Genomic DNA, 16692 nt, shown 5'->3' on the forward strand with positions numbered 1-16692 from the left:
CAGACACACACACTCACTCTCTCTCTCTCTCTCTCACTCTCACACACACACCGTGGAAAAGACGGAGAGACTCATGCACAGGCTGCGCTGCCCCACAGTGGCTGTGGATTGCGCGTGGGAGGAGGCACGCGAGAACTTTTCTCGCCCAGCAGGACCCCCCCCCCGGAGCCGCGCGCGTGCCGCCGCCGCGCGCCAAATGAGGGCTGCCCGGAGCGCGTGCTGACCCCCCTCCCCTGCCCTCCCCTCCTCTCCTCACACCGCTGCGAGCCCGGGTTCGAGAGCAGCACCAGAGGATGATCTCACAAGTGCGGAGGATCCTGTACGTGTCGTCCGTGTGCGTCCTCCTCTCCAGGTCCGTGAGTGGGGGGGGTCGTGGGGGGGGTGTCATTGACAGGGGCTGCCAGTGGGGGGTCTCACTGTGTGTGTGTGTGTGTGTGTGTGTGTGTGTGTGTGTGTGTGTGGGTGGGTGTGTCTCGGTGGCTCTGTGGGGGGTCTCCCTGAGTGGGAGGCTTCACCCGGGGGGTGGTGGCTGTGGGTCCCTTGGGTTGGGGGTCCGAGCGGTGTGTGTGTGTGTGTGTGTGGAAGGGTGAGCTGTCACTCGTTCGATGCCAAAACACACACGGATGTGGGGTCATGTGTGCGCCCAGCCTTGGCGTTGAGTGGGCTGCGGTCAGTGTTCCTTTTCCAGGGTGCCAAGTTTGCCCAGAGAGACGCGAAAGAGCAGAAGTTGGAGAAAGGTGTGTGTTCAGCGAACCGTTGACAAGGTGTGTATCCGGAGACGACGCGCTGGGACGGGACGGTGCGCGCGCGCCACGCTCCGGGATCGCGCACCAGCCCGAGGAACGGCAACAGCGCTGCTTGCACGCGGGTTACGCAGCAGCACACGGTAAAAACATGGTGAAAACACACCAACGGAGGGAGAACGGTGGAAACGTGGGTGATGTTAGGAGATGGTGTCGCCTTGTGCCGAAGTGTCAGATGGAGGAGCGCGAAGCTATAACAATGTGACCCTCGCTGAGGAAGAGGAACTCGTCACGGATCATCGATGTCGGACGAGCGTCACGCCGCCCCCTTGACGGCAGAGACGTGTCCCTGGGGCCGAGGGCGCCGCCACCGCCGGCTTTCACCGCTCGCTAAGTCCGTTTCGGGCGCTTCGGGGCACAGTAGAATGAGCGGCGATGCCTTTTGTAAGGGTCCCCTTGCTAATAAGGGGCGACTGGTAGCGCGGTGGTTAGAGCCGCTGCCTTCGGACCCAAAGGTCGCAGGTTCGAGTCTCGCCTCCGGCTGCGGTACCCTTGAGCAAGGTACTTACCCTGAATTGGTGCGGTAAAATGACCCAGATGTATAAATGGGTAAATAATCGGAACCTCAACACTATAAGTCGCTTTGGAGAAAAGAGGCAGATAAATGAATACATGTAACGAGGTGGGTGTGTTTATACATGTTAAAATGAACATGGGGAGGAAAGGAAGGCAAAGCCTGGTATTTCTAAATAATCCGTCCCATAAAAGCCCTCACGCGCACATTTGTGCGCAAACGCATTTTGAATAAATTCAGCCAAGGGTCCGTCTGATGTGAATTTGTTTATTTCCATGTTTACTCCCTTTACCCCTGCGTGGCGAGTGAGCGGCAGTGGCGCGGGGGGAGGTCAGCGGAGCACAACAGGTGACGGGGGAAATCCCGACCTGCGTGGAAATTGGCTGAACACCCCCACCGCCCTCTCTGGCGACACACGCGCGCACGCACGCACACGCAGAGACTGCAGGCACTCGCTCCATTTCATACCCTGTCAACTCCAGGTGTGAGCGGCACGGAATTAGGATCTCCTTAATCCCAGCAGCGGTCGTGGTGCCGATCGGGAGCCGGAGACTCATCCTCGGAGAAATTAGGAGCTCTCAGCGCAGTGGGTTAGGCAGGCCGGGGGGGGTTTGGGTGTGGGTGTGGGGGCTCTGTATGGCAACCCCCACTCCTCCACACACACACACACGCATCCTCGTCGCCCCAGGATTCATAGCCTGGGGAATGAGACTGTCCTCTGTGAAATATTTCTATATGAGGATGCTCTGGGGGGGCCGACTGGTGAGCGGAACCCGGGACCCACAGAGCAGCGCTCTCCCGATATCAGCGGGCACGCAGGCGGGCGTGTGCACGCGAGCTCGTAAATCTGCTCCGCTGTGTAGCTGTCTGCAGGAAACTGATTAACAGGTTCTCTCAGGGGCGGGGGTGGGGGGGGGATCCCCGGATTTAGCGGCTACTCGTTATTTACATCGCACCCTCTCGTACCCGGGGTCAACCCCGCAGCTCGCCATTTATACCCCTTCACGTCATGCTTCTCCGGCCCTACTTTACCCGACCCCAGGGTATGACAGTGGCTTCTCCTTGAACCTGTACATCAGTCTCCATCCCTCCGGTTAGTCCGGTTCCTTGACCGGTCCCCCCACCCCCCCCCTCCCGAGGTGTTCTCTCGCTGTGTCCCACACTGGACTCTTCTTCAGGCAGGAGGGCCAAAGACAGTGGTTCCAGTTAAAAAAAAAAAACAAAAAAAAAGTCTAGTGTAAATTTTATACTGCTCCTCCTGTATTAAGATCGCGGAGGGATCGGTGAGTCTCCGCCAAGGACCCTGGAGCGGCGGTCTCAGAGCTGCGATCCGTGCTCAGACTGCACTCGGCCACAAGCAGGGGTAGCGCGGCTCCCGTTACAGATGCGATCGCGTGTCTCGGAGCGAAGGAGGGTCTCGGAGAACGGCACTTTTACCAGGGTCCAATGCTTTACCGCTCCAAGGGTCTAATACTTTCCTGTTCCCAGGCACTGGTGCTTTCACCCAGAAATTTGGTTTTTGAAAAGTTCTGAAGAATTGTGGCCGGTGGTGGTGTGCAGGTTCCTGGAAAACACCTTAATGCCCTTCTAGGCTCTGTAGAGTCGGGCCCACCGTTCGTAAACTTGTCGAAAGCAGTAACCGCCACAGTAAACGGCAGCCTGAACACAGCAGCATAACGGGTCGTGTCAAATTTCTGCGAATCCGTGCAAAGAAACCTCTCCGGAAGATCTGATCGCGGCCGCGTTTCCGCGTCGGGTCGGAGATGATCCGCCGAGCGATGGCGGAGAGCAGAAGCTTCGCTGTTTTTTGTCAGGCCATCGCACAAATGAAAAATGCTCGCAATATCCAATAACCTTGTGGAGTGTTCCTTGGGGGGAGGGGGAGGATCTGAAAACCAAGGCAGCCCTTTGTGGACGCGGATGGACGGATGAGCCCGAGCGTGAGGAACCGGAGGAGGCCGCGACTCCGTAACCGCACGGATCGAGAAGATACCGTATTGTCGTTTCGCGAGCGTGGGCAGGATGGCGTGCATTTTATTTCTGGGTTCCGAACCTCGTTTCACACTCCTGTCGTGTTGAGAAAAAGGCCCAAATCAGGTTAAGGGTTCGGCCCCTGAAGAGCCACAGAGAAATTGCTTTTCCTCGTCACCAGCGCACGCGGCCGATAAGCGCATTACGGAACGGAAGCGATGTGTGTGAGAACGGCGGCAACTTTTAATCTGTGCCCGCAGCGCTCCCCGATGGCCAGGGGAGGCGCCGTTGGCCAAAAAGCGCTGGGGCTGAAGCTGCAGCGACTCGCCGACATCGACGCAAGAGGTCTTTGAAAGGCTGAGCCGGTTTCGAGGCAGCGCTGGAGAGCTGCGTTTACCGGGTTTTCTGGGAAAAAGTCACTTCGGTGACATTTGTAGCTGCGGCCTGGAAAGAGAGACTCGGATTCTCCGGCGCTGTACCGCCTCGCTGCCGTCGGTGGTGCGCAAGTCCCAGGTGGACCGTGGCCGGGACGCTCGGGCTGAGACATGCCCGTATCGCTCGGAGGAACGATTTGCTTCTTGGCCCATTGCTGCGGGCCTCTGCCTGTCCATAGCAATTAGAACTAATTAAAAATCCTTTAAAGGCGCTCCACAGGCCATTGAGAACACGTACACATCGGGCGCGAGCAAGAAGCTGAGTGGTGAGGACAAGCGAAAGCCCCGCCGGACATGGGAGCGAAGCGAACGAGGAAGTCAGATCCCATCTTACCTGCATAGCAGCTGTTCGGAACATCTTCTTATTATGCCTTCCATCCCTCCTGGGGCATAGGACGCCAACAAGGGTTCTCCAGGAATCCCGAAGAGCTGAGACGTCATGAAGTTTCCTTGTTGGCATTTCTGTAGCTGGCGAGGTTTTTACCGTGTGGTATATCTAGCCCCACACCCAACCCTCCTTTCTCAGCCGGGCTTGGGACCATCCATGGCGGAGTTGTTCGGAACGTGGTAACCTCTATCTACACTGTGGAGGTTTGGGTTTTGTTGAAACGTTCAGTTAACGAGGTTGATGAGGCAATGAGCCCGCAGCATGTCTTCCCAACTCTTCGGCAGCACTTCTCAGAGACGTAGGACGTTTGTGGGTTGCTTCGCTTTCGCTCTTCCGTCCAGTTCGTCCCTTGCAGGTGTCGCCCAGATGGACTCGCGCTTTTCGCCGCATCTGTGGGTTGCTTTGCTTTCCGCCGTATCGAAGCCGGAGGACTCGAGAGGACGCGCTGCACGTTTGCAGACGGCATTGTGTTTGTTTGTTTTGACTCTGTGAAGCACAGCTGATTTGTTTGCCTTCTTGACTGGAACATCGATCGTTCACGCGGCGTGAGGCTCTCGTTGGCAGACCCTCGAGATCTTCTGCTACGCTAAGCCAAAAGTTTGCTCTTCCTTCCGTCAAAGTGGACAAAGTGGAACGTCAGCTGTTAAATCGGCGAGTCCTCGAAACTGAAGGGAGAACTGGGTTGGCAGGGCCTTGCAGCAATCTGGCCTCTATGTCATGTTCACAGTTTGAATAAGAGCCTCAATATGGTACGAGTAGGAAAGGGAAAAAACGAGAAATGATGGCTGTAGTCGTTTAAAGAGTTCTGTCTCTTTGGTGTATCTTTTCGAATTAGGGGCGAGTCTTATAGTGGCTGAGGAGCTGAATTTGTAATTGAGAAGTTGCTGGTTCAAGTCAGAGGATGGGAATTGCTTTTGTACCCTTAAGCAATATGCTTAAGCGAAATTGCTTTGTAAAATATCCTCCCCTATTAATGGGGGGAAAGTGTAAATTTACAGCTTTCTAAGTGAATATGGTGAAAAGGTCTGGCCAGAAAAGTGAGTAATTAATAGATAAACTTTCAGGAGACACAAAACCCGACCTAGTCAGCTAAAGATGGTTTAGCGCGCACGGTTCCCTTGAATGAAGACCTGCGACTTTACAGATTTACATAATGCATTACGCACTTTCAACAGCCCCTGACCAAACCGGCTTCAGGAATTAAGTCTGTCTTGTATCCTTATCCCTGTAAATGAAAAAGCATCAGCAGTAAAAATTATCTACTTGGGAAACCTTACATTTGCTTGAAGAGGAGACCATCGTGGACGCTGTCGCTTCCTCCTCGTAGGGGGGCGTGTTGCATGAGCAGAGCATGTGGACTTTAATTGACGCAAGCAAAGCAGTTGCACCAATGCTGCTGGAGATGTCTTCCTCAGACTCCTCTTTCTCTTCGCCATGCTCCTCGGAGCTCTCTTTGCTCGGCCGTGACTTCCTCCTCCTCAGTTGTCCAGCGTTCAAGGGAAAGATGGAGAACTGTAGCGTAGACATGGAGATCTCCATGTTTGCTTTGAAAGGAACCGATGACACAGTGAGTGGTGGGGGTCAGCGGTCCTTTCGTAGGGTAGTCGGTCACCATGCCATCGGAAAGCCTCAGATGATGACTCTAGGGTCTCCTTTATGAACTCTATTGTAGGGTAGGTAGGTCAGGTAGGGTAAGTGCCATCGAGTCAGATTCAACACATGGCGACTGCTCACCTATGGGTTTCAAAGAGGAAAGTTGTATCATATTGTAAATAATACGTACGGCGGTATACAGAGGATGCTCGTGTTTGGTCTTTGGTCTTGTTTGAGGGTTTAGGTGATGTGAAGTCACTGTTTAAATATGGTGAATGATCATTAGTTTGTAAAGCCCCCAGTTACTGCAGTCGTCACCCACGGGGTCTGACCAACTCTCAGATTGGTATTGGTAATATGTTGCCAGTATTTATTTTATTCATGTGATGATGGTCTTTTGATGTGAAGATGTATGAGGAGAAAGGTGGAGCAGAATCTCTCTTTGTAGATCGATGCAGTGGTCTCCTCTTCATACGTAGCTGCGTTGAATCTGTGCAACATTTCGGTTTGTTTGCCGTAGTCATTATGTTTTTCATAATGTTTCATTCTGTTTATTGTTTGGTCCTTAATAAATGTTTCTTGTACCTTAATTACTTCTTTCCATAAAAAACTCAATGTTACTCGATCTTGATGTTTTCTTAAACTAAGTGGGAATACCTGCACAGATCATTCCCCTCGAGACGTGTGACCGAATGCATTCGACTTATGTTGGGGTTGTATTAAGGTTTAGGTAAATTACCATGTTTTAAGAGCACGCACCACTTTCCCTGTGTTGTTTGGAAGCGTTGTCTCTCGACATTCAGCGTTTGTGGATGATTCATTTGCAAAGGAAGTACTTGGCTAAAAGCGGGTAAAAGCATCTGCTAAGCAAATATTAAATCGTTAACAAAGGGCTGACCCCCCGCCGCCCCCAAAGGGAGTAAGTTCACTAGAATAAATATTTACTTTGCAGAGCTGCGTGCACGTATCTCCACATCTGATCCCATCCCAGTGTGCATAATCCCTGTTTATTCTTTGATCGCTTGCGCTTGGTTCCTGGAGGGCTCCGTCCTCCACTGCACGTCGACAGGATGCAAGTACCGCTGGCGAATGCAGCCAACGCTCCGCTCTCAGCTTTCCGCTTCGGATCTTGGCTCACGGGTTCAACAGCAGTGTCCGGCCGGGGATTAAAATGTCGGCACGGAGTTCGCTCTTTTACCTTCCCGTTAGACGGGGTTCCTCGAGTACAACGAACAACAGATGTGACGAGAGGACCAAGACTTCCATCCGTTAGTCCCCAAGCCTGAGTAGGTCTTATCACACAGTCTTCTTGAAAATGTAAATGAAACACGTAAAAGGGGGTTTTTAATGTGATTTAACTTTTCGCTGAAACCGCTTTCAAAATAAAATGTTCCTGGGTCTTTTTTTTCCCTGGTAAATTGCCAGATATTTCCTTTCGGCCGTCTGATACTCGGCTGAAAGGTAAAGTCGTTGAACCTGCAAGGCTCCGAAATGCAGTTTTGTCCCTTTTAGGGCTGTGGAAAATACCTTCATTTCGTTTTTTGCCTTGACGCCTCGCCCAACGAGGCTCCCATCACCGAGCCCCCCGGCAACTGCAAAGGAGATCAGCGCTGCATGATAGGGGTTCTGCCCGAGCATTTCAACTTCGTGCGTATCTCAGTGCGTGTGTATCTGAGTGTGTGCTTCTGTTCCATTCTTGATGACCAGCATCCATGGAGTGTCCTCCAAAGACCTCTGCCCAGAACCACCGGGATGTGTGTGTGGTCAGGGTGCTCCAGGTCACCTGCAGAAAAGGAGCGTCTCCTCAGCGCCCCCTCAGGTGTCCGTGGACAAGTCTCTCCTCCTCTTCCCATCCCGCCCTGCAAAATGCGATTAGCGCCCGTCCCGCATCGCTGCTCTCGTGCTGCAGAATGGAAGGAGCGTGCTGAAGGCTGGACGTCCGAGCCCCACCGTTCAGTGTTCGGTCTTCTCGCACCGTTCTTTGGTCCAGCTGGTTTCCATCACTGGAGTATTTTCATAGACCCTCGTTGATGAGCGGCATGCATTACGTACCCCTAAAATACAAATCCGAATCGTTTGGACGCTCTGGAAATGTTCAGTTTCTTGTCATTCAGCTTCCTTACAAGTAGGTTTCCTTCGGCTTTAATTTTTAATTAACTGTGGCATCAAACCAAACGGAAGGTCGATGGATTGAAACGTACGGCACGTTATTGATTGGTTTGTTGTACCGAAGCGCCTCGTGGGTTGCGCCACGGCAGGGGACGTACGTGTGGGCGAGGCGCCGACTCACACGTACCAAACGCGTTTACAGCCCCCGTTCGTGCGCCTGACGTCGGCTCTCGTCTCGCCGCTCGCTGCTTGTCGCCCTGGACCTGCTTCGCCATTCGTGTCGTATTCGGAAGCTGTTGACGATGCTGCTATATTCTGTTCGAGAAGCTGTCGGGCAACTGTTGTTTGTAAAGACAGCAAAAAAAAAAAACCTTTGAAGTGCCTGCGTGAGGTTTTTATGTATTCTTTGTCTGCGCTTTTAATTTTCCTTACGCCGAATTTCTGGGCTTGAGCCAAGGAGTCGGTTCCCGATACGCAGGAATTTTCCTGGCCCGCGGAGGGGCGGGTAAGGCTCGGAGGATATCGGTCCGCAGTGATGGATGGTCCCATGCGGGAACCTGTGATCTGGGACTCTTTAACGTGTCGAATTGTGATTGGCAGCTGGTGGCGAGCCACACGAGCGCTCCTCCCGTACGGCAGCTGTAAATGCGACGGAGATGTGTTGCTCCTTTCCCACTGAGGATTGAGCGGCGGGACCCTTCGCGCCGCAGGGGGTCCCGCGGGATTATCGGGGAGGCTGCGTGCGCTGTCAAGTGGATCAGTCACCTGTCACCCTACAACAGTGATGGGAAAATCAGAGCGCAACGCGGGGCTGTCGGGCTCTCCGGTACGTGGCTGACGGGCCTGCCGGAGACGGGCTGGTGCACCATGGGAAATGGCGCGGGGGTGGAAGAAGGGCAGGAAACGGGGGCTCGTCACAGCAGCAGTCGACCTCATTCAGGGCAGGAGTAAACATGCGGCCCCGGAGAGCTCTACGCTGAGCGCCGGGAGCGTTGCGGTCCGAACCCGAGACTGTGATTGATACGGGTCCCGAACGCGAGCCGAGCCCTCGATCCATCCCCGCGTAACTCCAGGAGAAAATGCAAGGCATTCATCATGTCGTCCAGGCAGACTGGGGGCTTATAATTAAATGCATGGCATATAGGTACTCGCACACAGCCCCCTATCGGGGATTTCAAAGGAAAGAGGAATTGATCGTGAAGTTCCCTGGTGCCGGGCCTGGCGGGAGAGCAACCGCAGCTCCGTTCAACCGCCAACAGCCCCGTTAGGCGCAATAAGGGTTCGGCGCGCGGCTTTGCACCGCGGCCGCAGTCCGCTTCCACGCGTTGGTCAAATGCTCCAGCACCGCTGACCGTGAGGGATCCCGCCGAGGGTGGCGGCGAACCGAAGATCCGGGTTGAACATCTGCCGCTCCGATGTTCGGTCAACATCGAAATTACGGTTATTACCATTCGCCGCAAAGTTCTCTTTTTCACTGGTTGAACCCAAAAGGAAGCAGGTTTCAATGGAACAAGGCAAAGGGGGAGGGGTTGGGCACCGTGCTAAAGAGAGGGCAGCCTAAACGGACACGCGAAAGTCATCTTCCTCAATCTCCAGTCTCATCTGTGGGCCCGCAGCACTGTTTCATGGGAACTGACAGGAGGCAATCGGATGCGGTCTCGAGATCTGGGGCCCGGAGGGTGAGTCGCATACAGAGCAGCCAAAGGAAAGAGCGACACGGAACATACAGAGCACAAATATGTCTTTAAACGCCCTTCTCCTATTTTTTTCTTTAAATAAAATCTCTGAAATTATGCACCGTTTTCCGCCTAATTTCAGGCGACGTTAACCGCTGATGGCAAACGACAACAAAAAAAAAAAACGCCGTGTCTCGTCTTCCGCTGTCTGATCGAAACACGCCCGCTGAAGGCGACTTCAAATTCAGGTGCGTCGTGGGGAGGAATAGTGATCGCACACCCCTGCGTTTGCTCCCTTTTTCTCTTTCCCCCCAAACACTGTCACACTCTTTAATTGGTCAACTTATCCAGGGCTACGTATTGTTCTGGTAAATAAAACCGGTGACTCCCATTTCGGTGATCGCTGCCTGCACGTACAACACATCATTACAGGGCTTTTTTCTTATAGTTTTGATTACGTTTGAAATGACCACATTTACGCTTTTCTAAGACATCATCAGCTGTAAGGCACCCCCTATATTTAGACAGAAATCTTTGGGGGAAAATGTAGAAATAGCAACACCAGAGGAAATTTATAAAGCAAATCGAGAAACTTAATCGTTATTGATTTATTGGTATTTTATGTAAAATTTACGTTCAGCAGCTGTATTTCCATGTTAATCTGCGTACAAAACAACTTTCTATTCCAATGCTATACTGTACTGCAATCTTTTTGAAGTCATTTTAGGATACTTTGGGATCCAAACTTAGGTTAAATTCGACATGTGTGGTACTAGCGGCGGACATAACTCATATGGAGCAATAAATGTGATACGCGTGCATTTACATCGACAACTCTAAGGAGCCTTCCGCCGTAAGACGCAAGCCAAACTTTCGAGTTTTTAGCATTTCGAAAATTTTGCGTTAGAATCATGGGAATACAGTAGTTGCACATTTTGACATTGCGTGCCTTTCCTTTGTCTTTCCTTTTTTCGTGCACTACGTCCTGGTTGATGTTTCCATAGAGAGCAGGAGATGCTGAGGACGATGGGTGAAGCTGCACCCGGCTGCCCTATGTGAAGTAAGGAGCATTACTGACATAGAGCGATGGGCGAAAGACAAGTTATCATCCCCCCCCCCGACCCCCCCACCAGACTGAGCGGCGGCCTCATTGTTCCCAATGGGTGCGTGGCTCAATCGTGCTCCGCTCCCGGGGGGATTAGAGATTGCATTACCACCCGAAATGCGTGAGCAGCAGCCTCCGGCTGATTGACTTGCCGGGTTAGGTCGGATTAGTCCGAATCATTAAACCTCCGGCTCACAGACACGCTGCTAAATGCGCACACTTTTGCACGGAGGCTAATTTTGCTATTAGTGTTGCCTCTTGGCCAAAATTAATTATGTCATCAAAAGGGAAACGTCAAAATTCAGGCAGTTGCAGATGGGGAGTGTCTGCAAAAGTGAACACATAAGGCTGAAATTTATATGCATCATATTTGGCTTTGGACGTAATTATGAGGCAAAATAGATTGGGCTGCGGTTGACCTGCAAGGTCAACACCCCCCAGTGCACGGCACCAATGACTAGGAGCTCCTCGGTGGCAGATCGTAGTCAGAGTAGGTTATTGGGGGTTAATTCAATCCACGTATGTTGCCTTACTGCCGCTGTCAGCAGCATCCATGTCCTGTCCAGTGCATTCGGGCTGCTGGTTGCTCCTCCAGTTACCACTGGCTTTTCGGCCCCGTCCTAACCCTAACCCTGAGAGCATGAAGTGATCAGGCAGTCTCGACTCTCAAGGCAGCTGAACAAGCGGGCTGTGCTGGCGGGGCTGCAGATGGCCAGAAAGAACGTGAAATTTGGAGAAAAATCACTCACAAGCAAAACCTCTGGCAGGTTCATATTTTTTTCCACCGGCTTTGTGACAAAAAAAATATCAGCGGGTAGCTATTTTATGAAAATAACGTCTTTGTGGGCACAGAATGGGGTTCCTGAATAAGCAACAAGCAATGGATGCTCCGGGAGGAGGAGAAAGCTTCACTTTTGTGCCTCGTTTTAAACTTTAATGCGACGCGGGAGACGAAGACGATGCCCAAGGTAGCTTATGAATAAACCAGAGAGCAGTGGCCGTCAAGGAATGCTTGTTTTCGGCATGGACGTGCCAGGTTACCGAGATGCGACCGATGTTCACGCTCAAAGTATGGAGTCTTCTAAAGTAATCTGTCTGGTTGAGGCTAGAAGGACCGAGCATCTCGGGCTTGTTCAGTCAGGAGGGGTACCGAGTACCGCTTCCGCTGAGTTCTAGGAAGATCTCGTGTGAAATCAGCATTCCTTGTCCCTCCAACTGCGACCTCCCAAGGACCTCATCTACCTCTAAACCCGGCCGGGTCTGGATCACACGTGCCCTGGACCACGCCTGTTCCCGAACTGCTCCCAAGGAGGAGTGGGTCAACAGTCACACCGAGCTCAGCATCTAAAGCGGGAAGGATGTCAGCAGCCATACCCATCACTACAAGAAACAATAAAGTAACATTTCGAGCAGAAATCGCCCTCGCCGGATGCCCATCCATCAAAAGGGAAAGAGCTTTTCCGCCAAAATCCACTGAATAATAATTGTATTCCAGCTAACATTAGGAGTACAACAGAGATATTTATTGAATTTGACGCCTCCATTGCAGAGCATATCATATTGCTTAAAAACTTTTCTAAAGACTTTTTAAGTCTTAGTAGCTTCGGAGCTCGTAGGCCCTCCCAAGGCATAGTTTGCGAAATGACTGAACGCGGTCTCGCGTTGCGTGGAAGGCTGAGGGCGGCGGAGGGAACTCGTGCCCAGGAAGCGCTAGCGACTAACGGCTCGATACGGTGACGTTCCCTACGTGCTCGTCCAATCCCGGGAAGGGCTCGGCACACCATTAGTATTCTTTCTCAACAGCGACTTTCTAATGAAAAGCAATTAGCAGCATATGCCTGCCGCACCTGTAGCGACTATGTTTTTGTTGGCTAATTGATGCTAATGTAGTTCACTGGGTTTCATCCCGAAACGCTGCCTTGCGGAGCACAGGGACGTAACGTCTTTGCCGCAGATTTCTGGTTGTCGGCAAACATAAACGAAGGCAACGATCCTGAAGGTGGAGGGTGATTTTTTTTTTCTCTTTCATAGTCGCAGTACCTTTCCGCAACTTTATGATGCATATTCATTGTTTTGTAGCGTCCGTCCGCGGTTGGCTTTGCCAAGAGGGGAGCTGGACTACAGATGGTTTTCCTGGAGGGTTATATGTATTGGAGCTCTCTGTGTGAAATATGAACCTGGGTCCGGTACACAGCACACAAGGCCCATACTCTACCTGGACCCATAGTCTTAAGGCCCGTAACTTCCCTGAAGTAACAGTGTCAAGACATGTACCCTTCGTGAGCTCATAGTATTGAGACCATAACCTACCTACCTGACGTCTGTACCTCAGGTCAGCTTATCATTGCACATTTTGGAATCGCAGCCCTTTACTCCAAGCTGAGTCATTTCAGCCCATTCATCTGGATTGATTACTTATGCAAATTTACCATATTTCTACCTGTACAGTTCTCCAGTGAAGTACCTTTCGAATTCAAGGGACACGAGTTACATTTTCATACTGCAGCTTGATGAAATTTTAAATATTTGAACAAATGTTTCAACCTGGGCTAATTAATTAAGGAGGGTAGTGTGCTAAGTGTATTGTCAGTAACTTCTAGGAATTAAGACGCAGATGTTTGATCTTATTAAACGATGGTTTAGGCTCTGAATCCTACCCCTATCTGCTCCCTCTCCTAAAATGAACCCTCTAGTTGGGTTTTTCTCTGCTCCTGCCGCTCCTCTAACCTTGTGTCTGCATAATGATGCTGACCTATCAGCATGCCTCTGGGTTTTTTCATTTCAGTTCCTATCACCGTTATTACTCACATGCTCACTCTCTCTCTCGCTCTCTCTCTGTCTCACACACACACACACACCTTCATTATTAGCCCTAATGCTTGTTTACTGCTGCCTAGTGTCAGGACCCATCCAGCTGCAGCACCATCGTGCACCATCTTCATCGTGTTAAACACAAATAGCACTAGGATGGAAATGCGTGGAAACGTCGCTTGCTGGAGTAAAAGCGAAAGAAGTTCTCTTAACTAGCTCCAGAGAACGAGGACACGTGTATATATTCTGACAGCTTATGGCCTCTGGGAAAGGAAATTGTGTTATCACCACTGTGTTATCACGCCACATCCCTGACAGCATCGGAAACCTCCTTAAAGTTCAGACAGTTTCTAAATAACACACCTTAATAGCATTTTAAAAGTGCCAGAAACGCTGACATTTATGCCCGTGGCTGCAGCGTGGTTAAGCATTCACCCGCACTTCTGTTTATGTGTCTCGATCAGTTTGTGGCCCATTTGGGGAATTTCTGTGCAAATTTAGTCCAGATTCCCTGAAGCTTAATTATGAGAGCTGTTTCTGACTCAAATCCTATCCTTCACCCCCCGAAAAAGTTAAATAAAAATCAATCTTTCCTGGGAGCTTAGAAAAAAAAAGAAAATCAAAAGCTTAATGTGTGAGACAGTCATTAAATGTCCCCAACCAGAGTTTCAGTTCATTAACAACCATCACTCTTCTCTCAGTTAATCTGGACTCAGCAGACCACTCAGGTTTAGTCTCCACCGTTCCTTGTCCGAGTCAAATACTACCACCCAATAGAGTTGACTCTTGGTAACGGGCCAAGAGGGTCTCTCAACTCCTCCCCATAACAAAAGACGGAACATCTCCTCGCGAGTGCTGAGCACAGGATACATCTATGGTTTTCGTTGGCAAAACAAGTGCAAATCATTGAGTGTAGACCCCCTCTGGTCCAAAGTGGCTGCTGGGATGTTGCATCCGCTTCAACTCGTGGTGCATCACAATCTCTAATTAAGCCCCCATGCCAGTTTTTCACAGAAAGAAAATGATGATTTATGAATCACAGCACCAACAATGAGGCCCCTGTTCCCCACCATGTGTTTGCAGAAGCTGTTTTCTAACAGTCTCTACTGCCTCTCTTTGAATTTCATCTCCATGTCAAGTATTGGCAAATGGCAACCAGTAAATGGACCAAAAGCGTACGACTTCTGGGGAGCTTAAAGACTCAAAAACAAAGTCGTTTTAAGTCTTTGGAGGTGCCATCATCGTCATTGTTGACCAACAAGAAGCTCAAATGAGTCATCAGGATTCAGAAACAGGCATTCGGAGCAGAAGAAATTATAAGAAACTGCAAAAGGATGTGCCTCAGGTTCCCTCGCATCTTCAACCACATGTTGGGCAGGAGACGGCTGCGAGGGCACGTTATACCTACGACGGGCTGGGAGAGGCGGAGGCTTGTTTCAGCGGTGACTCCCGGGCTCTTGACTGAAGACGGAGATGAAATGGCGGAATCCTCCAGATTGATGGAGTGCTTGCAGCAGGTTGATGGACCAGCAGGGAGGTGGAGGTTCTCAATCCTGGAAAGACTATTGTAAATGGAGATGTGCCATCCAGGCGGTGATGTCGGCTAAGATGAGTGAAGAAACGTCAGTGTCTCCTGCGTGAAGAAAAGATGGGGTTGGCTGTTCCCTGCATAGCAGTGATAAGGGCAACCACGAGCTCTAATGAGAGGTGACAGCCAAACCCATGGATGTGGTGTCAATGAAGCGTGCACAAACACAATAGATGTTAATTCTGTCTCATGTTACAGATGCCGCTTCCAGTTCTAGAACACGCACCCTTGGCACGGAGTTGACAAGGAGAACGTAACAGGCTGACCTTATTGAGAATTCGTGGTACATTTCTCTTTGAAATGATCGTCTACCTTCCTGCCTGTCAAAACTCCCAGAAATCCCCACTAACCCAGGCAATTGTATCAAATGAGACCTGCTTGCCTTGTGTCAATATTTCAAGAAGACTAAAGAGATAACTGCCACAGCAATTTGTTTGTGAATGCTCGCAGTGAAAACCAGCCCCCAAATCTGGGGCTCAGAGAAAATCAGTTTTCCCAAGATGTCAACAAAAATCAGATCGACGCTGCCTCTGTGTCCTTGAGAATATTTTTGAGCTCCAATCAGTTACTGAGGAGGGGGATGGATGGGGAGCAGGACTGCGTTGCAATCTGACAGCGCTGCAAGAATAGTCGTCATAGCGGGTTACCGCACGGGCTGCTGTTAAGAACAGACTAAGCATGTTCATCACAGCATCAGGATCATTCAGCTTCCACTGCTACTCTATAGGCAGTAAACAGTGGCTTGATCTATGAGACCTCCATTTGCAGGAAAATTGCAAAGGCAATATAGAGTAGGTAGTATTATCTGTTTCCCAGGACCAATGAAAAGCCATGAGGGCACAGTGGGGATTTGATGTGAACCAATGGAATGCAGTCATGGGTCACTCACGATTTTGCCCTAACCAGTGAAACACGGCACTGGGCCAGCTAAGAGCCAGGGATAAATAATTTTGAACTATCAACTTTTCAGCAGAACATCATTTACAAAGTGGAAGTGTTAGGCTTGGGGTAACGGTCTCTGTTCGCCCCTATGTAGCTGTGCAAAATACCAGTTTTATTAGAGGTAATTTATTCCAAAGGGATGCTTTTGATTTTCAGAGGAGAAAAGGATTTTTGCTTATATTGAACTGAAAGCGTTGCCGATTTCAGCACACACTGTGCTAAAACGTATCTAATGATGAAGTTTCTGCAGTAGACGAGATGTACCATCGGCTTAAATATCTCCAGAATCAATGGCAGCGCCAGCCTCACACTAATTGGTGGTAATAAAGCCCGGTTTATGCATGGTTACCGCAGATCTGGGTGATGTCAGCAGGATATGAAAGGGATTCAACATTAAAGCCCACCTGCATCATGACCACCTCATTAAGACCAGCTGAGGCTTGGCGCATAATGAACACATCAAATTGTGTTCCACTTTTAAAGGACTCGGGAGGAATCCAAGAGTTCCCACGGGGCACATTTAGGCTGGGATTTCGGAGCTGAACCGATCAGCTCCGTGCTGAGAAACAGCGTTGGATTATTGGCTATCAATGACACGCGCCGAGAGCGAGCACCTCCGAAGCTTAGCGGCTCATTTTACACCACCTACCTCCTTCCACCCCTCAGGGGGCACAGGACCCAGAGGTGCAGAGGAGGAAAGCAGCGGGCTGAAAGATAAGACTGAAGCCACAGGAAACCTCATCCGCCCAGAAGGTGGC

At 50.7% G+C, this 16692-nt stretch overlaps 1 protein-coding gene across 1 annotated transcript in view; it reads left to right on the plus strand.

Annotated features, from left to right (window-relative positions):
- The first annotated feature begins 287 nt into the window (after positions 1-287).
- glra4a (glycine receptor, alpha 4a) overlaps positions 288-16692 on the plus strand; it is a 36911-nt gene continuing 20506 nt past the window's right edge. The window contains exon 1 of the mRNA XM_029257685.1: positions 288-352. Within this exon, the coding sequence (XP_029113518.1) occupies positions 294-352 (59 nt within the window). The 5' untranslated portion in view covers positions 288-293. The remainder of the gene's footprint in view (positions 353-16692) is intronic.

This window comes from Scleropages formosus, chromosome 13, assembly GCF_900964775.1.
Source record: "Scleropages formosus chromosome 13, fSclFor1.1, whole genome shotgun sequence".
Taxonomy (NCBI): Eukaryota; Metazoa; Chordata; class Actinopteri; order Osteoglossiformes; family Osteoglossidae; genus Scleropages; species Scleropages formosus.